This window comes from Leishmania panamensis (genome assembly GCF_000755165.1).
Source record: "Leishmania panamensis strain MHOM/PA/94/PSC-1 chromosome 32 sequence".
Taxonomy (NCBI): domain Eukaryota; phylum Euglenozoa; class Kinetoplastea; order Trypanosomatida; family Trypanosomatidae; genus Leishmania; species Leishmania panamensis.
Genome location: NC_025879.1, coordinates 498,883 through 525,689, shown reverse-complemented (window position 1 = coordinate 525,689; position 26,807 = coordinate 498,883). Strand labels below are relative to the sequence as shown.

Sequence of the window (26,807 nt, the reverse complement as noted above, 5' to 3'; positions counted from 1 at the left end):
GCCTCACGCAGACGTGGCTGCAAGATGTCAGCGCCACACAACAACAGAGACGCACACAGCTGCTTAGCCATCTCAAAGGGCGCCAGCAAGCAAAGAGGCAGTTCATACATACTCCCACTCTTCACTTTTCCTGCTTACACCCACCCACATACTCACCTCACTAAAACTTCGCACCCTCACGCTGACTTTTTTTTTCCTTTTACTTTACCTTTCCGCGACAATACGAGCAAAGCCTGACGTCACCGCAAACACACGAGTACGTCCAAGTTGGCCCAGAAACGGGGATGGAAAGGGGGGATTGCGACGCACCGGACTCGCCCTTGTTTCCGTCAGTTCCGCCAAAGTGTACGGGCCACAGTACCCGAGAGACGAGCACAAAAGCAAAAGACACAGTGCACTTCATCGTTCGTGGACAAAGACGAGGTGAGAGGCCACAGATAAAGCTGAGGGGACGTAACGCCGCAACTTCGTCTCCCTCTCTTTGCTCTTCGGCCTGTCAACATCCCCCAGGGGGTTGGGTAGTCATTCAAAAAAACGTCCCACGCGCGTGCGCTACTGTTGCCCTTTCTGTCTGTCCCACTGGGTATCGATTGCCTCCTCCTCCTCTTTTGCTACTTCTCTCCCCCAATGAGGATGCGGGCGTTTTGCGCACCACCCCTGGTGTGTTCCGCCAGTGCTACAGAACTACTTGCAGGTGCTGTAGGTGGACCTCTCACACCGCCCTCTCATGGGTCCCTCCCACAAACGTGCGACTCTAGACAGGCGTGCTTCCCCGCCCTCCCTCAAAAATAAAAAAAACGAGTCCGTTGGAGGGGAGAGAGGCGCCACCGTCGCCCGGCGCAGCACAACGAAAGTTCTCATGATCTTTTTTTCGCATGAACACGTTTCATTCACGTTAGGTAAAGGACGAGAGTAGCGGTGCTGCACCACTCACCCACACGGCACCTTCTTACACGGAGGCGAGCGCAGTACTTCGTTTGCGTGATGAGAGGGTAGTGACCCCAAGTATATTAGGCTTATGGCAGAAGCGATGGGAGCTATGCCTCACTCTTTCTAGACAGTTGGGCGCACTGAGGCGATGGAGGAGCAGGCATCCAGGAAGGACTCCGTCGACCACTGCGGCGGATCAGCGAAGGCCCACATGTAGAACTGCGTGATTGGCGTCGCTTCCCATTTACAGCGGCGGCAGAACGTCAGCACGGCACTCTTCTCGCGCGACTTGCCCTTGGAGGCCGTCTTCTCCATGACACACTCGACGATGTTGCCGTCGTTGATCATGTGGGTGTCAACGTTTGAGTCACTTATCAAGACCGGAAGGTTGTTCGCGCCGGTCGTGCGGCTTGTCGCTAGCACCTCGTCCTCGTACTCGCGCACGTATCCGTCAAAGCTCCACATGCCATCGGTCATGCTACCGGCCCAAATGCGCAGTCGCACCGTCTTCTTGGTTTCGGACGGGTACACGAAGTTGCGCACGTCGTAGCGACCGTACTCGACCCCGTCAGGATTAACAAAAATTGCACCGCGGCTGACGTCCTTGTACGCTTCTAGGCACGTCTTTATGTCGCACACAGGGTAGTGCTCCAGTAGCCGCACAGAGCCGCTGCTCGGTAGCTTGCCGAAGGAGTCGGACAGCAGCTTCACACGATCGTGGAGCAGCATCTCCGCTCCATGCTGCTTGCCGATGATCATCATGTCCGAGATGTAGATGACATCGTTCAGCATGGATGCCTCCACACAGAACAACACCTGCGACGCCGGATCCTCCACGCCCGACGCCTCCACCTCGCTCTTGAGCTTCTTGATGAGCTCCTGTAACGCCGTTGGCACATCCTTCAACTGAAACAGCAGGTTGTACGATGTAAGGTGGACATAGACGCTCGTGCCGTAGCCAATCAGCGATAGTTTATCTCCCCAGATCCACGGGGTGACGAGGTAGTGCTGCAGCTTCGTAGCCGACTGCACAAACTGCACATAGTCAAGCACGTAGTTCGGCTCCGAGTACGTGAATGTGTACGGCAGCAGGCGCTTCACCGCGCGACGCTCCGCCTCTAAAATCTGCTCTACCTGTTCCGCGTCTGTCACCATAGGGCAGCCAGGGATGAAGTACTCCTGCTCCAGCTCGATCGCTGCGACGTTCTTTCGGAGCAGCGCCGACACGTCAACTGCCGCCTTTTCCACCAGCTCCTCCACCTTCAGGTCCTCATCCATAACAATGACCCTCTCGGGGTTGAGGCTCGAGGCAAACTCGAACGCTTCTGGGTGCATCGTCTTGGCGTGTGACTTCGTGAAGCTCACCCCACGCTCGACCAGCGACGTCAGCTCTGGCACAAGGGCCACAACCACGTCCAGCTGCAGACCCGCCTTGATGAGGTAGTGCGCTACATAGTGGGCTTGGAACTTGTTCGTAGAGAAGGCATCGTCGATGACCATGCCTTTCATCGTCGCTTTTTTCCCCAGAGCCGAACGTAGTGGTGCCAGTCGCTCCAGCGGACTAATATCCTCTTCCTCCACCTCCTCGGCGTCCTCCTCTTTTCCACTGCCGGCTGCATTGGCAGCAGGCGGCTGCCGTGGCGACTTGAGGCACACGTACTCAAATCCCTCCCTTTTTGCAATCGCCTGCGCTACGCTTGTCTTGCCCGTCTTTTTGTAGCCCACCACCATTACGACGCGCGGCGTGCTCTTCGTTATGAAAGACAGTGGCGCCCCCATTGGCGGCACGGAAAGCGGACGCGGCACTGGAGCTGGTGTTCCCATGGGTGGCGGAGGCTGAGCGCTGATGCTGCCAAGTACCATGTTACCCTGGGTATTCATGTTCTGGTGCATGCTCGGCATCGGGCTGCGTTGGCTACTATTGTACGGCATGCGACCGCCACCACTCATCGCGTTGCTGTTCATGGCCATCGCATTGGGCGGCATGTTGTGCATCCGAGGCTGCATCGGCATCTGCTGCTGCGTTGGCTGCTGTGAGACCTGGTCATAGCCGCCATTCACGTCCATCCCACCTACTTGCTGATACGGGGCGGGCATTCCGCAGTAGTTGCTAAGCATGCCGCCACCGCCACCGCCGCCGCCCACCATGCCATTGAGGTTTTGGTATTGGCTATGCGGCATGTTCGGTTGGCGATTGTTGCGACCCATGCGAGGGCCCGACGGGTACCCTTGCTGTGGGCTATTGCCCATGTAGCCACCACCGTGACCATAGCCGCCACCGCCACCCTGGTGGTAGTTGCTGTTATCGTACATCATCCCTCCGCCATAACGCTCGCTTTGCATTGTGCCACCACCGCCGCCGCCACCTGTGCCACCACCATTGTTGTTGTAGCCCTGTTTGTTGTGTGCTTGGCTCGACTGGTAGTTCGATACCGGGAACGATGGCGCGTTAGGGTTAAGGTTTGACATGGCCGCTGATGTGGAGGGGGGGGGGAGAGACAAGCAGGCGTGCGGTTATCAAATGTGCGCGGCGCTCGTTCTGGGGCGTCTATCCGTTGTTGGAGTGCTTGGCTATGCCTGTAAGAGCCACGAGCGCTCCTGAACACTCCCTCCCCCCTGATGGCTGATGGGCAAGCGGAAGAGGGAGGGAGGAAAGGCGGTGCTACGGTAAGGCGAAGAGGGTGACAAGATCACAAGGGTCGCTGAAGAACCGTGGGTAGGGGAGAGTGCCGCTAGCGCTTGGGAAAACAAACAGAAAATGAGATACACCAAAGTGCCCACAACACCCACACAGGCCCCCAAACCTCAATATGCTCGAGAAAGAGAGCGTCCAAAAGGTGAATCCCCCTCTCCAAAAAAAAAAAGAAGAGGGGGAGGAGGAAAGAACAGTGCCGCAAGCAAGCAGACAGATAGACACACCCACACACCCTTTCAAGAAGAGCACCAACCGCAAAGGCACAGTGTTCAGAGCCAGACAGACGTGATAAAGGGGGAAAAAAGAAAGAAAGAGGGGCGTATGGAACGGTAAGGGGATAAGTAGACAAGAAACACACGAGTTTCTCTTTTGGTTGTTCGATTCTCCCGTAAGTGCGTGTGTGTGTGTGGTGGGGGGGGGGGCGTTACAGCACCAGTAGAAAAAGGCCCGTGCTCACAGGCGATTACACACACACACGAGCCCCGGATCACACCACTGTCAGTGCAGTTGATCTATGAATGGCAGATAAATCGGCAAGGGGGGAAGAAGAAGAAGAGAGAGAGAGCGAAATCTACAGTGAAGCCCAGCGCTGTGTGATGAAACTGACGAGACAGTGCACGGCTTCTCTTTCCCTTCCAGGTTCAGAGAAAAACAAAAAACAAAAAAACGAAAGAGAACCACAACGGCAATCAAATACGGGGAGTATGCAAAACGCGCAAACAAGCACAACCAAAGCAAAGCAGAAGACGAAAAATCTTCGGATTCATACACACACACGCAAAAAAAAAAACCACCTGATGTAGCAGTACAAACTCAACCGCAGAGTCCGCGTGATTCACACCACAGCACTGACAAAGAGGAAACCAGAAAGGATTCCAAGAGAGAGAGAAAGAGCGAGAGAGGAAGACGGAGACCCGAGATCAGAGCAACAAATAGAGAATGTCGAGTATCCACTGCCTACGGCAGCCGTCACTTTTCTACTTCTGTGTAGGTGTGCGTGTCTCTGTGTCGCTTCAGCGGGCCTACGTGGCCGAAAAGAACGCTTGCAAGAGGGACAACAAGCCGAACACACCCACAGAGAGACCAGAAAGGAGGGAGAAAGGGAGCCCCACTCTTGACACGCACCCACTTGCCACTTTGTGATGTCAGCAGGAACTCCTTGGGAGGAATGGACGAACGGTTTTCTTTTTTTTGTCCCTCGCGTAAGGAAGGGCGAGAGGAGCAGAGCGTGACGCACGGCTGCGTTTTGTGAGTGCTTGTTTATTTTTTGCGCAAGTTGCTCTTCGTATGTTTCCCCTTTCCTTCTCTCTCGTTTTGCTTCGCGGCGGGAGCACTTTGGAACAACAACAACAAAAGAAAAGCTGTTGTTGTTGTTGACGTTTTTTTTTTTTGGGGGGGGGCGCACAGGAGAGGGGGGTGGGTAGCGAAGAGCAATAGGGGAGGGGGAGCACGTGGGAGGTGTAGTGTACGTCCCAAATGGCCAAGATACGGCAGACACCACATAAAGAGGTAGTGAAACAGAGGAGGTAGAGAGAAGGTAAAGCATCGCGCATAAATGGCTGGCAAAGGTGTGCTGATGTGTTTTTCGTCTTCCTGCGGGTTACCACACACGGAGTAATACCCTCTGGGCTCGTTTGGCTCATGAAACCTATCAGCCCAGCCTGCGCAGGCGTACTAGGTGCGAGCTACCGTGGTGTGATGTCTACCTTGGCAACACGTGTTTTTTTCTTTTTTCTTTCTCTGGCGCACAGTGCACTACTTTGCGTCCCTTGCAGCGGCGCAGCTACAGGAATGATAGAAGAAAAGGGAGGGTCACACGGCCTCTCGAGGTCGCCACTCGATATACTCCTCAAGTCAAGCACATTCTTCTCTAAGTAGGTGTAGTCGTCGGGTCAATTTTGATGTGTTATTTTTTTTTTGTTGTTTTGTTAGGCTAGAGGCGACAGTGAATATTAAATATAGGGAGAGAGAGAGAGACATCGCGAACTCAGAAGAGAGCGAGGGTGTCAAGAGGACTCCACATGTGGTGCATCGACACAGATGCGCACACACACACACCACATGCGTATATCGCTCGCTCTCCTTGCTCACTGCGGGTGCATCAGAAGAGGCTACTGAAGAAATTAGAGACTCCGAGGATGGGAGGTGGGGGGAGGATCATGAAAGTGCCTGCAGACTTATTAACAGCCCCACGTGACAATCTTCACTCTATTTTAGTTCTGAATCCCTTTCCCTGCCGCCATTCACGCGTATTTCACTATTTCAGTACTCAAAACAGCTCGCCACCTTCTGTGCCTTCACTCTTCTTCTTTTTTATTTTTATTTTTCAGATAAAACTTGATTGTCGTTCTCGCCTCGCTCCTTCTTTCCCTACACACTGGCGCATACACGTCCGCGGGGGCAACAGTCCAATGAGTAGAGGACAAAACTTCCCACCTCGAGACACACGTAACCGCGTCTTCAGGACAAGCAGCAGCAACACGCAGAGGGCGACACGAGAGAGGCCTACCCACAATGGTGTGATGCTCAATACAACAGTCAGAATGCGTGGCACGCCAACCGAATACGCATACCCACGAGATCCCCTAGCTAGAAAACCGCAAAAGAAAAATCATCATCATTCAAGTCTGGATGGAAGAGCCACCGCCCACCACCACATGCTACAGCGCCGAGACTACTACAGCCCCTTCGAAACCATGGGACACTACAAGACTAACAGACGAGCTAAATAACGAGCAAAGGTCAGGCACAACACTCCCCATCCAGAAAGAGGGCCACGGCAGCGAACAACCAGCGGCGGATCACCACCGGTACAACGCCGCCCCCCCCCCCCCCCCACACACACACAGGAAAAGAGAAGAAAAGCAAAGAGGAAAGATGGCGTCCACTGCACATCCAGAAACAGCCCTGCATCCAACAAACGAACCAAAGCGAGAAAGGCAGGAGGAATGGAAGGAGCAACACAACAAGGGAGAGCTGCTCCAAACCCATCCATGAAAAGAATGTGTGGGCGCTTCAAGAAGCTGGTGATGAGCAGCACATAGACACAGACACACAGACACACACACACACACACACACACACACATGCACAGAGGCCGTCCACAACACATCAGCCACGAGAGCGAATATGCGCGCTTTAGTAAGCCTAGCGACCATGGAAGAGTGCTATTTGCATCACCGTGCAAGAGACACCTCATGCGCGTAAGTTGCTCTCTTCAAAACGCCCGTGTTGAAGTGGGTCTCAGTCCACTCGATCTTCGCTAAAAAAGGGGATAAACTGTTTACGCGGGAGGCGCAACAGAAGCATCGACAGAGCCGTGGAGTACGCCAGAACCGTCCCCCCTTCCCTCATTTGCTCGCTCGGTTTGGCTGCTCTACACGCCCCTACAACGAGGTGGCGTTGGGCCCAGTGAAGCGAAGCACCTTACAGTGATCTAGCAGCTCCTGATATGTGAGGTGCTTCAGTCTAACGATGCTTTCGACCACAGAAGTCTTATTGGGGCGCGGCTTGTCAACGCGCAGACGGTGGAACACCCACTGCGTCGCTGACTGCCCGTTGGGACCTGCTCTTTCCACTACATCGGCCAGCTCAAGCTCAACGATCACGCTGTTCCGAAGCTGGTAGGCGTGCATCTGCATCTCTGTGAAGACGCCCACGGCCCCGGGAAAGCCAACCTCCTGCTCATTCTCCGTCGTGAAGAGGTCGAAAACGGTGACGCCGTCTTCCGTCTTCTCTCCGTTCATGAGCCTAAAGTCTGCCGTGCACAGCTGCAGCGGCTTCCACTTCAAGAGGAACTTATCCAGCCCAAACTTGTAAATGGTGTTGCCCTGGAAGACAATACCATCCACCGCAAACGGCGCATCCTCGAAGCAGGGGAGCAGCTTCGGCAGATCATTGATAGGAACGTACTGTTTCAGCATTACAGGCGCGTAGGCACCAGCCTCGCCGCTATTCTGCACCATCAACCGGAACCACTCGCGCAAGAGCTCGTAGCGCTCGAAGAACGGCGTGCGCTTGGCCTGCTTGCCGCCAAAGTAGACGTAATCAATGATGTGTAGCAGCGGCTGGGGCTGGTTCGGCTCGCTGTTGCTGTTAGTCATCTCCGCGTCGAGCATCCACTCAATCCCGCTCGCCTCTTCCTGCCTGTCACCGACCATTTCGAGCGCGTTCGGGAACTTCAGCGGATCGAAGAGAACGTTGAAGTCGTAGCAGCCAGTGAAAACAAACGGGAAGCCCAGTACGCCGAAGTGCGAGTGTTTGACAATCAGAAAGCGCTCTCCATCCACCTTCAAGGTAACGTACATGGAAGACATCCGCTTGCATTCCTGTCGGTTTGCAAACGAGCTGGCGTCGATGTAGCCCCCAATGCTAGAGAGTGGGGCGCTATCGGTGCGGCCAGACGTGTTGCCAATCGCTGCGTGAACCTCCTTGGAAAGTTGCTGGAAGTCGCTGTAGTCGTCTAGCAAGTGGAATTTCTCGTAGCCAGCGATCGGCGTGGCAAGTGGGAGACGAATGCTGCGGTTGCGCTTCGGGAAAAGGCCATCAATGATGCTGTAAATACGGTCCCCGACCCGACGCGCTTCGAGCATGTTGCAGTCAATGATGTGCAGAACACCAATCTTCTTGTAAACATGATCTGCTATTTCCGCCTGGGCCCGCTGCTCCACGTAGCGCCAGTGGTCGGCTCCAGCCTTCTGATCGCCGCGGGATTGGGCACGTCGCAAGCCTTCCTTGGGGTCCACTTGCAGCCAGAAGACAATAGGGACCGGCAGCTGGCGCGCGTTGAGGGCGGCTTGCAAATAGTATGCGTCCATCTCCCCTGTTGCGACGAAGCGGTCGAGCACGAGGCCGTTGTACGAGCGGTTCTTTGCCTCAGGGCCAAAGTTCTCCTTCACAGCCCGCTCCACCTCTGCAAAAGGCTGCTTGCCTTCCTTGTACATGTCCCCAGAGGAGAGATGCAGCAGGTGATAGCGCTCAGCAATGTTCTCCGCCTGCGTCGTCTTCCCGGACCCACGGCAGCCAAAGACCATGACGATGAGCGGGTCGCTGTTTGTCGGGGCGGCCTTACGACCAAACTGCGGTGGTCGCCACCCACCGAGCGCTGCTACTCTAGAGACTAGGCCATGGCGCAGCGCTGGCGCGGTCGTGGTGGGTAGTCCGCTCAGAAGTTTTGGTGTACTCACAGGCTGCGGCGCAGACGACACGTGCACCTGGAGTGCAGCCGTTGGTGCAGGACTGCCGCTGGGCGTCACAGTGCCTGGAAGGGTGCTCACAATGTGGCTTGCTGTCGCACTCGGCGGTGCACGCGGTAGCGGCGATTCGGTGCCCATATGATTCGACAGTACCACGCCTCGGGTGTGCACTGGATACGGTGCTGTTGTGCCGGCTGCGACTGCGGCAGAATACGCTGCGCTGCTTCCCGCCGCACCGATGCGGACGGCACGTGCCATCGGGGCAGAGGAAATTCGTGGCGGCACCGGCGCCGATACGGGAGGTCTGCTTGCCGTTTGGCGTGGAATGGGAGTAGTCGAGTCCGAAACAGTTTGCTCCTGGTGCTGCTGCTGCTGAGACACAAACTCGGAGTGCGGTTCAGGCAACGTAGGCGGCGATGGACCACGCTGGTCCTGGGGGGTGAAGCGGATAAGTGCTGTGTTGCCCGCCTCGTTGGAGCTTTGAGTGTTGGGGGATACCCCACCACCCCCTTCGTTAGCCGTGGCCGCCGCCGCCGCCGCAGCAGCAGCAGCAGCAGCTTGACGCTCCTGCGCACTCCGGGGCAGCACGGGTGCAGCCTTTGGTGGAAACGATGGTTGCTGGTGTTGGTGTGAATACTGCGGTGTTTGCTGCTGATGTTGCAGAGATGGGCGCTGCGAGGGAGGTGCTCCTTGGGCCGGCGAGTGCGACTGCATTGGCGGCGCGTTCCCGCCGGGGACGGATGGAGTGTAGGCACCATACGATGCAAAAAATGGAGTGCCGCTCAGGGACTGACCAGTGCGGTCCTGTGAGCGTGGTATTGCGGGGGCAGGTGACTGCGACACCACTGACTGCTGCGGCGCAGTGTATCGAGCACCACTGTGCTGCTGATGCTGCTGCATGGAGAGCGGGGACCTCGATGGGCTCGTCAATGGCGGACGGCGCATGGAAGAAGACGACCAGCCGAGAATTGGCGGCTGATCGTCGTCAAGCCTCTCCAAGGACTCTTCGGCCCTCATTGAGCCGGAGGCGTTCGCAGTTGCGTTCAAACGGCTACCATTCTGTACCCCGCCAGCGACTACCGAGGCAGATGAAGGCACAACAGAGCTAGCGTTCATCATGGGTCGAGTAGGAAAGGACTCTGCCTCTCCCTTCATCGACGACGGAGACCTCCACATTAGCGATGGCCCCCCGCAGCCCCCCGTCGCCTGGCCAGGCAACCCGGCCGGGGACGTTTTGCCGCCCGCCGCAGTCATGCTGCTTGGTGTCTCGTAGCTGTCGGCCGGCGGTGCCGACGTGGTAGTCACCAGCTTGCTACTCCGCTTAAAGCCAGATAGAAGGGGAACATCGTCGTTGCTGATGGGACCAGCCCCGGCGAGACTTCGCAGCTGCGGGTTAAACTGCGGGGCGGGGTGATACACATGTGGCACGTACAGCTCTGGCTCGTTGCGGAGAAAGGACGGGATGAACGGCTTCGCCGTCGGGTCAAACGACGGGGCGTTGGGGTTGAGACTCATCCTAGCGTTCTCAAAGCAGCGAATACAGGGGAACAGCAAGACGAGAATGAAATACTAGAAGAGCGAGACTCGAACAAGCAACCACAAAACAACGAGACACGGATAGCACGCGAGGTGGTTGGTGATGATGGGAGGTGAGGTGAGAGGGACAAGGAAAAAAAAACACAGACGCAGCACAGAGAGCCAAAGAAAGGGAGGTCACGGGAACGCCGTAGTGATCAAAGAGAAGGAGGCCTCAAAGCCGCAAAGGCAGTTTCTGTGTACTTGTGTGCGTGCGGATCCAAAAATGTTTTACCTGCGACCTTCGTCGGGGGACCCAGGACGCTGTACTGCGTTAGTGTGCCACGTGACACAGATAGAGTTGCGGAGGGTGAAGCTGAGCTGGTGGGCGAGGGTTGATTTGGGTGCGTGCGGTGAGCACAAATGAACATGTCAAGTTCCCGCCCAACGATTCCAGCACATACGCACGCGCGTATACAGGCACAGTCACCCAGAGGCAACAACAAAAAAAAAACAAACAAAAAGAGAGAGAGAGAGAGAAAGGAGTTAAAGAGGATTCTGCTTCCAGCTCCTGACAAGTCGGGGAGCAAACAAAAACGCTGCGGCTCTGCGGCGTAGCGAGACGATGCGGGTTGGCACGCCGTTGAGAAGAACAATACAAAGAACAACAGAGGTTGTTGTGCAAAGAATGCCGGAGAGGGGGGAGGGAGGGAGGGAGGGAGAGAGGGAGGGAGGGAGAGAGGGAGGGAGAGGGGAGGGGAGGGGGAGCAGTGGCAATGATGAGTGGTGTTGCGCCCGCGTTTCCACTTGCCTTCTCGTTTCCTGTGCCTTGCGTGCGCGCAATACGCCGATGTCTGACAGCGGCGAGAGATCTCTCGATTAGCGCTTGCTTGCACTTCTATTCAATCCCTTTTAACGAAACTCTGTTGAGGCACAGGTGAGGTCAACCACCTGCAAAGACACACTTCTTCACCCACCCCGACAGTACCCAGCCCACGACAGCCCTACACGTGCCGTGTGTATGTCCAACACGCATGCACAAGCGGGTATGGTCAGGACCACGCGTTGGCCAATAAATCCACCCTTTGATTGTCACGACAAACGACAGAGAGAGGGAGGGAGACGCGACTAAGGGACAGAGCTTATTACGTATTACAGAGGTGTGACCCAAGTGGCGCGCTCGGCGTAGACGCACCGAAGGATGGTAAGTGCGTGGGGATGATGAGGGCGAGGGTAGGAGGAGAGCCAGGAGATAAAGGTAGAAAAATGACCAAAAGGAGAAAAATGAGCACACGTGCGCGCCGCAGCTTTCTTGTATTTCAGTTCGTGGTAGTCGCAGTCAATAACAAGAGAGAGGCGAAAACACAAGACGAGAGAGGTGACTAAATGACAGAATAATAATAAACACAAACAACCTTTGAGGAGATGCGAGGGTTGCGCAGCTCGTTGCGCCCGCCACGAAGGGGCAAAAATATGCTGCGCCTATACCCTTCGTGCTTCTTCGGTTGCTGTGTCTTGCCTGTTGGAGTGTTTCGTGAAGAGTATGTCGCTGTGCGTTTGAAGCAGCGCGACTCGGCTGTCTTGCTACTCTACACACCGGCGAGATTTTCTCGTGAAACAGGTGTATCTCTATGCTTGTGTTCAGCCTTTTCTGCCTCGCTCACTCTCTCTCTCTCTTTTTTGCCGCCTGCGTCCCCCTTCTTCGCTATCGATGGTAAGCAGCTGCGTCACTTTTGCACACATGCACATGCACGCGTGTTTGTTCTCTCCACGGCGTAAAAATCTCTGCTCAGCGGTTGCCGGGGTGTACGCGGCTTACGGAGAGCAGCTGACCGGCGCCCTAGTCGAAGAAAAAAAAAGGGAGGAGAAGGGGATCAACTGACGTGCGTGTGCAGCTTCCACGGGCACACGAGCGCACTCACGCGAAGGGAAAATCAACAACACACAAAAAATAGTGAAGACAGCACGCTGCTGTAGGAAGGTGGTGAGGAACAAGTCGCCACGCATCGGTAAGTAGGTCCGCATTCGCGCACGTGTTTTGTGTGTGTGTGTGTGAGCAGGAAGAGGGGTTACACCACCCAAATTCAAGTGAAACGTGGCAGAGAAGAGAAAGGAGTACGCCGGAGAACACAGGTGAATGAAAAAAAAAAAACGCACCGCTAGGGTTGATGCCTAGCACATGGAGAGGACAGCTGGGGTGCGTGTGACAACTCAGCACAAGAGCCCGCAAGCGCATGCCAAATGTCTGCTTTTCTGCGCCCACACTTTGCTGGACCAGCCTCCCTCACCCCTCCCTCCCTCCTACACAGAAACACACAGGCAAGAACGCACACACAGAGGAGTGTTTGTCTCGGCGCCTGTATAGTGGTATTGTTGTTCGCTTTGTTTGATTTTTCATTCCGCACCACTGCATTGTGGATGCGTCGAGGCAGGAAGCAGCGAAGAAAAGGAGGAACACAGGTCGGAGGGCTGTAACAATCGTCTGAGAAATCGGGCATTCGATGGCGCAAACCAAAGAAAAACGCCAGCGTCAACTCACTCTGCAAGAGGCACATCAACACGCACCCACCACAAGAGCCACACTTCGTCTAAGGAAGTGAGTACAGAAGGTGGTGTACCGCGGCACAACATTCACCGGGCGAGGCTATTCCTTCAGGATATTCTTGAACTCGCCTGCAAGGCCCTCCGTGTACGAGTACTGCTTCGGTGTCCGCCAATCCTCACCGTAGTTCTCGACGAGATAGCGCTCTGGGGGCACCAAAAACCCACTGCCCAAGGATGTTGTCTTGGCACAGAATGAAAGCTCCTCCAGCTCTGTGGCGAAGGGTTTGTGGCGATAGCGATACATGTGGTGCTTGCGCGCGTCAGCTGCCTCGTAAAACGAGGAGGCCCACACAAAGGCCCCCAGTTTCCGCACTAGCGAGTCATCGCTGGCATCATCGGTTCCGCTGCAGGTAGTGGTGCACAGAGGTGGGTAGTAGAGATTGATGTCAATGCGAGTGCTGGTGGCCATGTGCAAAATGCGCAGCTCCAGCCCCTTTTCAACGGCGCCGCAAATGTCAAAGACAACGAATGCGCGCGTTAATGACAGCGCGTGAAGGAGTCGATACACCCGCAGCTGCGCGCAGCTCAACCCAGGTTGGGCGGCAGAGTGGGAAGAGAAGTCGGGCATCGGCAGAGCATCGCCATTTGCTAGGGGCGCCACGATATCGGTGTAGAGGATGCCAAGGTCGATGTCCTCGTCATAAGGGATGAAGCAACCGTCACGCCGCGCACCCAGCGCTGTGCCACAGGCGAGGAAGAATCGAATGTTTTGCGAATTCAGCACCGTCTGCACCGCCAGCAGTGCTTCTTGAAAGTTCAGTTGCTTGGTGATGCACGGGAGATGCTCCGAGAAACGCCGCCGCACGTACGTCTCGAAGTCATTCGCAGCGTGCACATTGCCGGTCTCTACGCCAATGAGAGGTGCAGTCACCTTTGGCGTCATCGGCGCCAGGGTTGCGTCCACACGAGGGGCCACTAAGCACTGCGGGATGCGAACACCGCCCCACTGCTGCTCCTCCACCGCAGCAGTCGAGGTGGTCACCGCAGCGGGGGTCGGCGTCGGCGTCACACTAGATTGCTCCACAGGCTGGCTGCATTGAGCGTCTACCCAATCCACCAGACGAGAGAAGAGGGCTTCTTGCACTGTGACATCTTCACAACGCAAGTAGGCCTCGTATACGGCGTCGAAGTCGGCGCTGTTGTTGAGAACATCTGGCCTTTCCCCCCGAAAGAGGCTCTCCACGCCAGACACGCCCTCTTTCCGCTCCGGCTCGAAAAATCGCTTCTGCCATTCTAAGAGCGCAGCGCGCCGTAGCTCAAACACCGACGAAGTCATGTTGCTGAGAAAGGAAGAGGCATCTTGGTGGCTTGACGTGCAGGAGCCAGAAGTCGCTGACGCAGCGCCGTCCCCGAGGTCAATGGCGCAGCTCAAGGTTACAGAGTCGACATGTTTTGTGTCCTTCTGCGCTGACGTTGCGGCAGCACATATGCGGCAATCTTCTCGGTGTAAGTGTGGCCGGAAAGCGGCTTCAGCAGCGCTTTTCCACACACGGCTGTAGCGTTGCATTGTCTGTTGGGTGATGGCACGTCAGTTATGGTAGAGAGATCACCAAATGTGCTTAGTGCGCCACAGAATGTGCGGCAAAACTCAACCTCCTTCCCTGCAATTCGCGTGTCTTCAGTGGAGTAGAGAGGAAAGGCAGGAGAGAGAGGGGGAGGGGGGGGGAATGGAGGCGCTTCCTACGTTTTTCCTCAGCAGTGAATCGATACCGAGCAATACGCATGCAGGGACAAGTGTACAGAGAAACGGAGGGAGGGAGGGAGAGAGAGAGAGCGAGAGCGTGCTGGCTCACAGGCGCGTGATCGAACGAAGAGAAGATGAGTGTTTTTTCTCCATGGCAAGTGGGGTGCAGGAGTAGCGCCCAGTGCCACACAGTCGACGACAATGCAGTTAATCGCTGGGTTTCAAGTGAACACCAACGGTAGGGCCCTCGACATTCTCGGAAGGCTGAGCACTTCAACAAGGGAATGCCCCACCGCGCACAGGTGTGCCGTTCTCCTTCTGCTCTGCTGGCAGTGGTGACTGTTATTACCAGACGTACTTCTCCATTGTCATTCGTGCCTGGGGAGCAACACCACCGCCGATCCTCCTAACACAGATATTTGGTGACACTTAACAAGAAGAGAAGGTCAGAGGACCCATATTACACCCACGCCCACACACTTCCCTACAACCATGCGCGCGTCCTTCATTCACATACGCACCCTTGTTCTCAGCCATAGAGCCCTTTCCCCTTTCACCCTTCCACACGCATACAACCACCCCCGCCTCACACCGCGGCTTTCTTCTCTTCGGTCTCTTTTTCCTTTCTCAAATGTGCCCAAGCTCCGCCGAGACGGTGGCACCCACATTCATGACACGCTCGAGCTGCGTTTGGGCCGCAGAGGCAATTAGTTTGCGCGTGCGCAGGTCTTGGCGATACAGCTGCTCCAGCAGGGGGAAGTGCAGCATCCACTCGTCGCCCTTGAGGGAGCGCAGCGGGTCGTCCTGTGGAAAACCGAGAAACATGCGCGGCGGCAGGCCTCCAGCGTGGGCCACCTCGCTCTGCAAGCGACGCACTACCCACTGCCCAGTTCGACTCGTCTGGTCCCCAAGCGGTACCAGGTAGCCAATCTCACCCATGTTAGTAACGTAGATGGCGACGCTGCTGGACCGCGCCGCGGAGGCACGCAGGCGCATCATCTTCAGTAGCACGCCGCCCGCCAGTCGGTACTCGCCCGTGACGCTCAGCAGCGACTCTAGTACCTTGGGCGGCTTGCCAGGCTCCTCCAGAAGGCGGGGCTTGTAGCTCATACACATGAGATTGCGTGCGTCGTCGGCAACAAGGAGGCCGAAGCGCGTGTCGTGATACAGCATGTCACTCGAAACGACCGAAATGGAATTCGTGTCCCGTCCAAGGATCGTGATGGTGTGAATTTCTTCGCTGTAGCGGGCGAAGAGGACGGAGTGAAACAAGTCCCCGATGACGAGGTAGTCACGAAATGCTTGCAAACACGTTACGTAAGCCCCGGCGTACAAGATTGCCGTGGTCTCCATGACGCCCTTGCTCGCATCGTAGCGATAGACGCGTACGGTGCCGCCCACGGCAACCGCGATGCAATCCTCGTCTACCCTTGTGATGGCAGTGACGGGTCCCTTCATTGGCTCCTCGTGCAAGATGCGCAGCTGCTGCATCCCTTGACCACCCTGCTGTGACGTCGCCAGCAGCAGGACGCGCCCGCGGGTGGTGACATCCTCGCCAAGCGGGTACGCCGTTGCTAGTGCGCACACCGGCGCCGTGGCGGACCGGTGTGCCACGTCCATGGTGGTGTCACGAGACACCTGCATCAGTGTCGCGGAGAGCACTTTTTCATTCACATCCAGTGCAAGGCAATCCACGCGCTGCCAGTCCAACGTGGAAAAGAGCTGCACCTCATAGCGCCCGTTCGTTGGTACAGGTGAGCCGGAAGTGGCGGACAGGGGCGGCAGCGACACTGGTTCTACCACATGCGGCACACGATTGCCCTCCTCGTCCTCGACCATCCGCAGCTGCACATCGAAAGGGGCCCTCTTTGGGGAAAACGGTTGCGGTCGAGACACCACGACAAAGCACCCATGCGCTGCAGGGGAGTAGATGACCTGGTGGGGAGTGCACCCCAAGCGCACCCGCTCCAGCCACCACCCGCTGCTGCCAAGCAGCTCGCCGAAGGGCTGCATGGTGGCGAAATGCACAAAACCCTCGCCGCAGTAGACAAAACCGCCGTGCACATGCCGCGAGTGGAACGGCGCGAAGCCGCGCACTGCGCTTGTCGCGTGATGCCGGGTACAGACAAGCTGATTCGTGGCATAATGATAGACGAGAAACACCGGCGTCTGACCGCAAACGTAGATGCCCTTGTGCCGGCCCTGGAGGGCACAAAATGGCACCAGACGCTCGCTACACCGGCGCATCTGTTGCGTGACACTCGCCAAGTGTGCTCGCTCTTCCTGCAAACGCTTCTTGCGAACCTCGATAGACTCCACCACATCTACCTCCGGGGCCACATCAAGGATGTGATAAACCAGCTTCACACACCTCCTGGGTGCGCTGGCATCAGCAGGGACAACCCGGTACGTCACTAACTCCCCGGTTGACAGAATCATCACGAGAGTCGCCTCCGTCGGCGCAGCGGACACAGCGGCATTCTCGTGCTGATCGAAAACGGAGAGGTGCGTGACAGTCGGCAGCGGCTCTGCATTCAGCCGCTCGCGCAGCTTCACCACTGGCGTCTCAACCCCTTCCATCGCAAAAGGTGGAATGAGAGCAAAATTGGGGAAGCTCGACGCCCGCTGCACTGCTTGCGGTGACTTCAGCGTGTAAAAAATGAGGTCCATGCTCTGCACTACCACCAGCGTGTGCTGGCGTTGCCGCGGGTCTTGCGCTGCCGATTTCCACCATGCGACGGCCGTTACCTTCTCGAGGAGAAGAGCCGCCGTTGACATCGCCTTAGCATCCTCCAGGCCAAAGGACAGCAGTTGCCCATCTGTGAAGCGGACAAGGACGCAGCGCATTTCAGCGACCAACAAGGCAGAGACAGCCAGGTTTGCCGCGGCACCCTGGCTGCTGGCTTGCTGAATTGCCGGCAGCGTCCGGAATTCCGTACTGGCCAGTCGACGCTTGCCATCGCCAGAGAGAAGTCGCAGTTCCGTCTCCGTCACTTGCAGCAGGCCTGGCATCCAGTCGACATGCACAGCGTAAACGGTGCGAGCAGCCACGCTGAGAGCAGCCCCACGCACCTGCTGTACCGAGTCGCTGCGCACCGCAAAGAGAATGGAAAAGTTCGTGCCGCTGATGAGGAGGTGCGAGTGCAGCACAGCACCAGCACCGACTAGCGACGCTGAAGGTGCATCCCCTCTCTCGCTTTCGTCCACGACGTCTCGCTGTCGCTTGCGGGCATCGGGGTTGGCGGGTTCCAAAAAGAAAACGGAGATGGCGTTCAGCTCTTCCTGCCGCACCACGCGGCTGCGGATCGATCGTCGCAAGATTGAGAGACTTCCTGCCGAGCCACTACCGGAACACAGAGCAATATCCATCACCGCCTTTCGCTGCGACGGTGTCATGGTCGGCTCTGCCTCGAGCTCCACGGTGCGAAACAGGTCTGCGTACGGGGAGGTCTCGACAGACGAATCGTGTAGATCATCCTCTCCCCCCAGGGGGGCGGCGGTGCTGGTGGTATCCACAATGTCGACGTCCCGCACGGGCCCGAGACCGACAAATTTCTGGAGCACCTTGCACGGGTCGCGTGGGGTGTGGGCAATCAAACGAGAGTCGCCGTTCAAGGCACCGAGAAAGTACCGTGTGGCGTCGATGGCGGCGTACGAGGAGCAGAAGCAGCCAGTCATGACGATTTCTGCACTGATGCTCCCAACGGAGTAGCCGTGGCTCTGTAGGTGCACCTCCACGACAGTCCCCTCCTCCTCTGTTATAACAAGCAGGCGCTGACTGTGATTGCCTACAGATGCAGATGCAGCAGCAGTCGATACCGCCAGCGCTTTCCCCGGCGTCGTCGGCTGCGAGAGAAGTACGGACGTGGCGTTCGCGAAGTTGAGGTTCACCTTCACGAGGTCCGTAGACGTTGCCTGTGAGGCGTTACGCCACTGCAGCGCCTCAGAACTCACGGCTGAGGATTTCAAACTGCGCGCCTGCTCTTCACCCATAGCGTTCACGTACACGCCGTAGCCGCTTTTTGTGCTCACGTGCACCATCATGTTGCGACTCACACACAACACGGCAGACGGCACATCCTGGAAAGCTGGAAGCGGTGTCATGCTCGTCGCATCGTACGGCAGCCCATCCACCTCGCTGAGAGAGAGCATATGCGGCGCCGCGGTGTTCGCCAGTGTTACTTTCATCCACTCGATAGAGCATGTTAGCATGTGCGACTCAACTGTCTTGCTGCGCCACTCCAGCAGCTTCACTCGGCCCGCCCACGTCGGCTGCTTCTCAAACAGAAACGCCAGCAGAGGCTCACCGGCTGACGCGACGAACTGAACATCGCGGATGTTGCGCAGCGCACCCTTTACCTCTTGCAGGCACCAGTGCGTCACGCTGCCGATGCGCAGCAGCAGCGAGGTGCCCCCAGCCTGTCGTACTTTCTCCGACGATGCTGTTCCAGGCGCCACGTTGCTCTCATCACTTGTCATCGGTTTCGAAGGAGCTGACTGCTCTCTATTCGGCGCCTCCAGATGCGTGCGCGGGTGCGGTGCTTTGTCGTTGTCTTCATCGTCCTCATCTCCCCACGCATTGAGCGCCACGGTGGGCTTTTGAGCGGCGGCCGCCGTCGTACCAGAGGGTGTTGTCACACCCGTCTCCTCGCTCCCCGCGAAGGCAGCGGGCTTGGGCTCTGTATGTGCGGCGGCATTCGCCGCCTGTGCCTGTGCCTGGGCCATTGCCTGCTGGTCCATCATTTCCATCACAGGGAAGAAGAAGAGGTCGCTCCGCTTGGCCAGCACGGCAACGTAGGTGCCCGTCTCGTCCACCCGCAGCATCGCGCTGAGCGGGCATCGGTCGAGGCTCAGCTGGCGGTCATCCAACTGGACAAGGGCCACCGTGTTGAACTGCAGTGTAACCGGGCTGTACTGCAGGAAGGAAACATGAAAGTCATCAAAGAGAAGGACTACGATGTCGGAGGCGGCCCGAAGCGGGCGGCATGTTGCGGCTGCCAGCGGCGGTGCGTGTAGTGAGACCTCCGCCACCTGCCCAAGCTGCTCCACTGAAGAGAGCCCTGCAGCGACGTACGAGTGAGGCGCCTCCTTCACACGATACAGTGTGAGGTGATTCTGCCGAATGACTACCACCTCCTTCTCCTTCTGCGCCGCCAACGAGTCTGGAAGAAAATAGCCAGAGACGGTATGTGTCACCACTGAGGCCGGCAACGACGGCGCCACGGCGGTGTGAAGCATTAGAACGATACGTCAGGGTGGGGGCAGCAGCTCTGCTTGAAATCCCCTTGAGGTTGTGGTTTAGAGGAATTTAGCAGCGATTCCGCTCGCCAAGACGGCTGGTGAATGGGTAGATGCCTTGGCGGGATTCGACGGAGTAGCGGAGCTTGCAGGTGAATGCCGAGCTCTCACAAAGGAGTTCGATGGCAGTTTCAGCAAAGACCGTCCCTCTAGCGTTTGACTGCCACACCCGGGCACTGTCTACAGTCAACCTGCGTTACAATCTGAACGTACACAAAGAACAAATAGACGAGGATGAAGTGGAAGAAGACCAATCAAAAACACAGAATAGGAGGAGTGAGGACTGGGCACTAGACTTGAGCACTGCGGAAGTAAGACATCCAGAGAATGTGGTGCATCATGGTCTCCAGAAGCATTTCCACAACAGTACTTCCATACCTTGAGCGAGGAAACTGCCGTACACGATGCGTCTTTACCACGGCCTCATCACAGGATAGGAAAGAATAAGGCCTCGAAGAAGCGGGGTACTGTTGCGCGCTATCCCCCTCTCTTTTCGAGTTACCGCGCATGGAAGTATGCATACCTCGTCCATCCCCTATCGCCGCCCTGATTTGACAACATATATTTTTTGTGTTGGTTCCGGCAAGAGTGCGCACCCGCCGCAGTATCACACGACCACGGCGACACGTGGTCCACTCAGGACAGGGTGAGGTGAGCCACATTTTCCCCTCTTCAGTGTGTCTATCCTCTGCCATACAACATGACGCCACCTCTGCGCTACCTAACCTGCCACAGGCTCCACCGTGTCGTGCAAAGTACGCACCAGACGAGCACTCCAGCAACACACCAACCCAGTCACCTAAGCAGGGTCTCTGCGCCACCCCCAATCACCACCCCTTCTCACCCCTCCCACTCGCCCGCACCGCAGGACGCCCCACAGCCGCTTTCCTTGTGCCGGTCGCCACCTGGGGCATCCCCTCACTGGGTGGCACACTCAGGCCCCCCCCCCCCCACAGCAGTAGGTAGCGAGGGGACGGGTGGGATGAACTCGAGTACCGTTCACGCGTCCTCCATCGCATGGAGGGCACAAGCGTGTGTTCACGGCCGCAGGTCTCGCCAACGCACCACCATCCAGGGCTTGACCGCTGACATCCGTAGCGATTCATCGCTCGGACCTCCCCTGCGTCGTCGCCACCTGGCCCTGCCACCGCCCAAAGTGCTTCTGCACTGGCAGGGATAGGGAAGAGAGGGGGAGGGAGGCTGCTTGGCTTCCCCCCCCCCCACCGAGCGAGTACAGGACCCTGAGATCTCACACGGGGTGGTGTCCGCCATCGTGAGGAGGGGCACAACGCGTCCAGCGCAGACTAATAGAAGAGTGGAGTTGATACGCAAGTATGTCTTCCTGAGCAAAACACGAAAAGCAAAGCAGAACCACAAGTGACCATCCACAAGCTAGTTGATGAGCAGAGTAGGTGTTAAGCGTAAAGATCATGTAGAGTCTTGAGGAGACACACCAGGGCTCTACTTTCGTTGGAACCACACCGCTCAAGGAGCTCGTCGTACCGTGGCTTGAAGGAGTGCGAGACGACGTACTCTAGCGCCGCTACGTTGCACGAGGCAAGCCTGTAGAGTGCCATCAAGATCATGTTAAAAGACGGCTCGGGTAGCTGCTCTGCGGTACGGTGGCGTAGATTATACAGCAGCAGCGTTGCGAGCCGCAGCGCATAGTGCCCGTCGCTGTACTGCGTCATGTCGCGCCCCAGGGAAGCACTCGAAGTGGTGACAATGCCAAGGGCTACGTTCAAAGCGAGACACGCAGCTGTATACACGACAGTACTGCTGCTATCCATAAGGCCTAGGCCGATGATCGACACCCAGGAATCGCGGTATCGCCTTTCACTGTAGACGATAACGCCATGGGCACCACATGCAAAGTTGCACACCAGTCTAAGTAAGGCGACGCGGCCGTCTGGCAACAGGCGCGGAAAGTCGCGCGCCGCGAGCACAAGAATTGACATCAATTTTGTGTGAAACACACAATTGATGAGACACAACTTATGCAGCACTACCGCCCGAAGTCCGTTGAAGATCGGTCCCCACGTCGCCATCGGAGTGCACAGGAGCGACTCAATGACCATCTCCACATAATTGAGTACCAACTTTGGCTCGATGCAATCGGTGCCCTCCATCAGTGCACTAGTCATCTCCTCCAGCGCCGTCAGTGCAGCTGGCTTGATGCGTTCCTTCTTGATTAGTCCAGTCACGTATGGCCGGAGGTCCAGGATGAGACGCTTTGCGAGATCGAGGTCGCTGGGACGAAAGAGCACTGCTGCCGTCGGCGGCAATGTCATGACGCCGCACGCTGTGGAGGCGCTCAATTGCATATCGATGCTGCACTGCCGCTCCAACATGCGGGAGCGCATTTGCCGCCCGACGACGCTCTGCATGCCGTGGGTGGTGAGAATCATGGCTTCTGCGGCGGCAGCGCCAACCTCCGTCTTCACAAGATCGTCCACAGTGCTGAAGAGATACTTTGGAATTGCGGCGCTTTCGCCGAGCAAAAACTGCGCTGCCTCATCGGTAAAGTGGTGGCAGTTGTGCCGCACGGGGTGGTAGTCGTGGAGTTCATTAACCTCAGTGGACCGCACGGTAATCCACCGGAAGAACTCTGTGACTGGCTTCTTTGTCACCCCGAGGCGGTGCGTGCAGTACTTGTCACCAAAACGCGTGCGGCCCGCCGCGGCAACGCCAATGCCGCCCTCAAAGTACACCTCTACGCCGTAGCAAACAATCCCAGAGTGGTAAACGCCGGGTGTCTCGCGGCCAACCAAGTCCTGCCCGTACTGTTTCAGGTACCCACGGGAGAGGTCGTACACGTGCAGCTCCACCACCATGTCTTTGGCGGTAGGTGTGCATCGGTCAAGCAAGAAGCATTGGCCATCGCGCACGGCGGCACTAGGCACCGACGCATAGTTCGGTGGACGCAGGGCCGCTACTCGACTTATGCGCAGGTTTCCAGTGGGCGCGGGCACGATTAGACTTATCGAGTCTGTCGCTCCTACAGGGACACAGCGGACAGAGAGACGCGGCGGTGGTTGCGACGTGGCCATGCCAGTGTGGAAGGATAGCTCTGTCGACACGAGCCGCGGAGGCCGCCGTGTCTGCTGCGGCTCTTCTCCCCCCTCCTCCGAGGCGGCTTCGTCGACGGAAAGGTGCAGCCCACTTTTGCACTTGTGCAGTGCAGTGGGGACCGTCTTGGAATGCAGCAGCACACTCTCCGACTGCTGCAGCGGATCTGCCCGCTTCATCTTTTTGTAGAGCGCTGGATCCAACGCGGGACTAGTGCGGTCCGTAGAATTGGTCATGGTACATGGGCATCTGAGACTCAGAGCGTGATGTAATCAGCTTCGATTCTTTTACTTCAAGCTACTTGTCGGCTACGGTGCGCGTTCTTGTTTGGTTCTTGCACGACCTCTGGTAAAGTATGTGCTGCAGTGCGCAGAGATGGAGAAAAGGAGAAAGTCCTCCCAGTGGACAAGGATGCGCAGGACAAAGTGAGGGGCAGCGCGGAGGAGTGACGTGAGACGCTAGAGAACCACACACAGGCATCACCGCTAAAAGGCGAACAAAGCGCAAGTGAGCCTGCAGAGGCATGCGGGGAATCCATGAAAGGGTGCGTCGGTGAAGGGCTTAAGAGCGGAACTCCTCACACAAAGACAACGCCGGAGCACAGGAAACAAAGAAAGCTGCACATACACCCCATGAGCTTTGGTGAGTGTGCGGGGCTATAGGAGGAGACACAGCATCTCACACTGGAGCAGGCCGGATGCCACGCGAAGCACCACCATGAACATGAGAGCCTCCACAGCACAACAGGAATAAGGCAGCGCTTTTTTTCGTTGCTGTTGCTCAGGTGCTCCCATCTGACACGCACCGCCTCGCACATGGGTAGACAACACACGCACGCGCTCCTGGAGTTTATGGGAGGAGTACTGCAACGACTTCAGAAAACCCCTCAGCCGAAGCGGAAAGGAGCAAGCAAGATGACATCAAAAGAACACAAAAAGTAGGAAGAAGAATATACGTACACACATATCTACATATATGGACATGCGCACCAAAGGGCAGCACAGAAACACACACACACACACGCCAAACTGCAAAAATGAAGTGCTCCCCGATCCCAGCAACCTTCCCTTCCCACTCTCGCTCTGCTCAGCTTACCAGAAGCCACGGCCATCACCCATATCCGGGCCGCAAACGCCACGGAAGGCAATTCAAAGTCGAGATTCAGCACAGTTCACAATGATTCCACAATTTGAACGACTACCAGTAAACATACCATACTGTACATGGAAGACACGCTAACAGGAGGTGAAAAAGAGAATAACACGCGATCCTGCGCACAACACGCCCTGACAGAGGGAACAGCCGGATTTGCCCTCGCGACTACATATGTGTGTCAATCACGTCACAAGTGCCCCCCCGCGTCCACTTTCACGTGGACGGAGGACAAACACCGAAAGAGAAAAAAAAAAAACAAAGCTGCTCCTTATGCGACGATGTCCTTCTCCCAATCGGTCACCTCGTCTGCAGCGAAATTCTTTCGGATCATCATATCGCGAATCATGTTGCGCAGCTGACGGCGGTGCATCTCCTGTTGGTCATGGTGGTACCGCAGCATGCTGGCAGACGCGCGCTTCGCCTCAATGTAGGTGTCCGCCTTAGCATGCCGCACGGCACTTCGGTGAAGAATTTGGTTCAAGTGTGTTTCCTGTTGCCGAATGGCCGCCGCCTGCTTCCACATTGTGATGAGTCGCTGCACTCGCTGCGCCTCGGCAGCGATACCCTTCGTCTTTTCATGCGCCACCTCCCGTACCTCTTTCGCGTGCTGCGCCTTCTCCTCCATCGCGTACACTCGCTCCCACTCAGCCTCCCGCATCGCCTGTCGAGCTGCCGCGAGGGATTCCTCGCGTTCTGCTTTGGCCTGAATGCGGTCCTCGAACTCGGGAGTCACGCCGATGGATTGTTGATACTTGAGCATGTGCTCCAGTGTACCAAGGGTTGGAATGGCTTCCATTTCCTCGCCGATAGAGCGGGCTTGCTCGTAGCGCTCATTCAACGAGCACACACGCAGTTGCGCCACCCGCATTATTGCGGCATGCTCTCGACGATTGCGAAGCTCCACAGACTGGGGCAGATGAGTACCAGTGGTGCTATGCGAAAGGGAGAAGGTGAGAGGAGGTAGGGAGGTGCTGTGCCCGTGTGTGTGGAGGCCACTGAATCGCTCCTGCTGTCTCGCCTGTAGTTGCTTCGCTACCTTCGTAGTATAGCGAGAGAGTTCGTGTTGCGCGACGGCGAGTTCTGCCTCTTCGATGCGAAGCGTCTCACACACGCGTGGGAAGTACGGTTTCGGTAAAGTTGGTGGCTGCGTGCGCAGGTGGCGTCTCCGAGGCAGTGGTAGCGGCTTGACAAGTTTGTATTGGCACCAGTCGCCGTACGGCTGTTGGGTCATGCGTTGCGCGTCAACGGCGGGCATGGCATTGTCAGTTGTGACTGCCGTGTTCGAACCTATGCGTGTTTCGCAGGCTGCGTCAGAGGAAGCCTGCGTGCGTAGCGGCGGCGGAGAGTTCGAGTCTTGCACACCGCCGTACGGTGTGTTAATCGCCGCCGTGGGCAATCCGTCCTCCTCCGACGCGGCAGCCTGTGCGGCTGCCTCGTTGCCTGGGCCGGCAAAAGTAAACGGCGGTGCAGACGACGGCGGCGGCGGCGGTGGCTTCAGCATGCCGCGCTCGTCGATCTGCTGCTCGCTGTCACTCTCGCTGTCTGTGTCAAATGCCGTGGTGGCCTCTTTCAGTTGCTGTTCTGCAAAGCGCGGGCGCGGCGCCGCGTCTGGCAGGGCGCGACACCGTTCCTCCCACAGCGCCTCCACTTTACCCTCGGCGATCAGCTTCGACTTGGCACCAAGCAAGGTGCGAAAGGTGCCTTGGCGGCTACGCTCGCACATGGTGTACCGCACCAGCACAATTTGCTCACTCTCATCTCTTGTCTGGAGAAACATCTCTTTTGGCAAGTAGAGAAGGTTTTGGGGAAGGACACCGTACATGTCACACGCGAGCATTGCGGCCTTTCCATCAACACTGAAGAAGTTGACATAGATGCCATCCTCCACGCCGATTCCGTCCACGCTGACAGAGCTGAGTGCCTTCATGAGCGACGAGACGAAAAAGTACGGCTTGGTGTGAATGCTGCGTGCTCAAGAGGGAGGGGTGGTGGTGGTGGTGGCAGCTACTCTGTTTGCCACTTGACCGTTCGCCTGCGCTGCGTCTGAGTGTGGTTGTATAGATATGTGGTAGTGGCAGTGCAAAGTGTTTGCCTCGTAAACAGGCATCTCAGTGTTAAGAGAATGCGCAGGAGAGGAGATGGCAGAAGAGAGAAGGCCAACGCACACACAATAAACGCTGTGTGTGTGTGAGGGAGAGAGAGAGAGACCCAGCAACGGAGATGGATGCTGGCGTACATGCCCCACACAGCAAATGCATCTCTGGCGAGACACTTTTCGAGTGTGCCTCGTCCCACTTCTCCTTCGCTAGACCGACGCAGTGAAGAGCTCTCCGCTGCAGATCCGAGGAGCTTAGCGCTGGCTAAGCTCCGTCGCAGCACTTGAGATGCGTCGTTTAAGGAAACGACAGCTAGTGATGCCCTGTAAGGAGGAGAGCGGAAGAAAGCAGAAGCACCACCGTCGCGGGGGCAGCACGCGCGAGAAAACGAAAAAAAGGCAGCACATACGGGTTGAGGTAGTGCACCGAAGCGCGAGCGTGAGTGGAAGCGAGAGTTGAGATGTGGTGGTGGTGGTGTTGTTTTTTTTTTTTTGGGGGGGGGGGGGGACGGCACTGTAACAGAGCCACAACACACACGGACTTTCTCTCGCCTACTAATTGTCGTC

The 26,807-nt window shown here is 56.9% G+C and overlaps 6 protein-coding genes across 6 annotated transcripts, besides 1 other annotated feature; all 6 read right to left on the bottom strand.

Moving 5' to 3' along the window:
• Positions 1 to 1,053: 1,053 nt before the first annotated feature.
• Positions 1,054 to 3,399, bottom strand: LPMP_321450 (hypothetical protein; the record flags this gene model as incomplete). Its single annotated transcript, XM_010703529.1, has 1 exon — positions 1,054 to 3,399. The coding sequence occupies one exon, from the start codon at positions 3,397 to 3,399 to the stop codon at positions 1,054 to 1,056; it is 2,346 nt and encodes a 781-aa protein (XP_010701831.1).
• Positions 3,400 to 7,011: 3,612 nt separating this feature from the next.
• On the bottom strand, positions 7,012 to 8,958 carry LPMP_321440 (RNA guanylyltransferase, putative; the record flags this gene model as incomplete). The annotated part of the gene is made up of 1 exon (XM_010703528.1): positions 7,012 to 8,958. The coding sequence occupies one exon, from the start codon at positions 8,956 to 8,958 to the stop codon at positions 7,012 to 7,014; it is 1,947 nt and encodes a 648-aa protein (XP_010701830.1).
• A 4,021-nt stretch (positions 8,959 to 12,979) lies between these two features.
• Positions 12,980 to 14,446, bottom strand: LPMP_321430 (hypothetical protein; the record flags this gene model as incomplete). The annotated part of the gene is made up of 1 exon (XM_010703527.1): positions 12,980 to 14,446. The coding sequence occupies one exon, from the start codon at positions 14,444 to 14,446 to the stop codon at positions 12,980 to 12,982; it is 1,467 nt and encodes a 488-aa protein (XP_010701829.1).
• Positions 14,447 to 15,250: 804 nt separating this feature from the next.
• Positions 15,251 to 19,861, bottom strand: LPMP_321420 (cleavage and polyadenylation specificity factor-like protein; the record flags this gene model as incomplete). Its single annotated transcript, XM_010703526.1, has 1 exon — positions 15,251 to 19,861. One exon carries the CDS (start codon positions 19,859 to 19,861, stop codon positions 15,251 to 15,253), a length of 4,611 nt encoding a protein of 1,536 aa, XP_010701828.1.
• A 737-nt stretch (positions 19,862 to 20,598) lies between these two features.
• Positions 20,599 to 21,200: a repeat region.
• Positions 21,201 to 21,336: 136 nt separating this feature from the next.
• On the bottom strand, positions 21,337 to 23,226 carry LPMP_321410 (hypothetical protein; the record flags this gene model as incomplete). The annotated part of the gene is made up of 1 exon (XM_010703525.1): positions 21,337 to 23,226. One exon carries the CDS (start codon positions 23,224 to 23,226, stop codon positions 21,337 to 21,339), a length of 1,890 nt encoding a protein of 629 aa, XP_010701827.1.
• Positions 23,227 to 24,413: 1,187 nt separating this feature from the next.
• LPMP_321400 (hypothetical protein) lies at positions 24,414 to 26,072 on the bottom strand (the record flags this gene model as incomplete). Its single annotated transcript, XM_010703524.1, has 1 exon — positions 24,414 to 26,072. One exon carries the CDS (start codon positions 26,070 to 26,072, stop codon positions 24,414 to 24,416), a length of 1,659 nt encoding a protein of 552 aa, XP_010701826.1.
• Between the last annotated feature and the right edge of the window lie 735 nt (positions 26,073 to 26,807).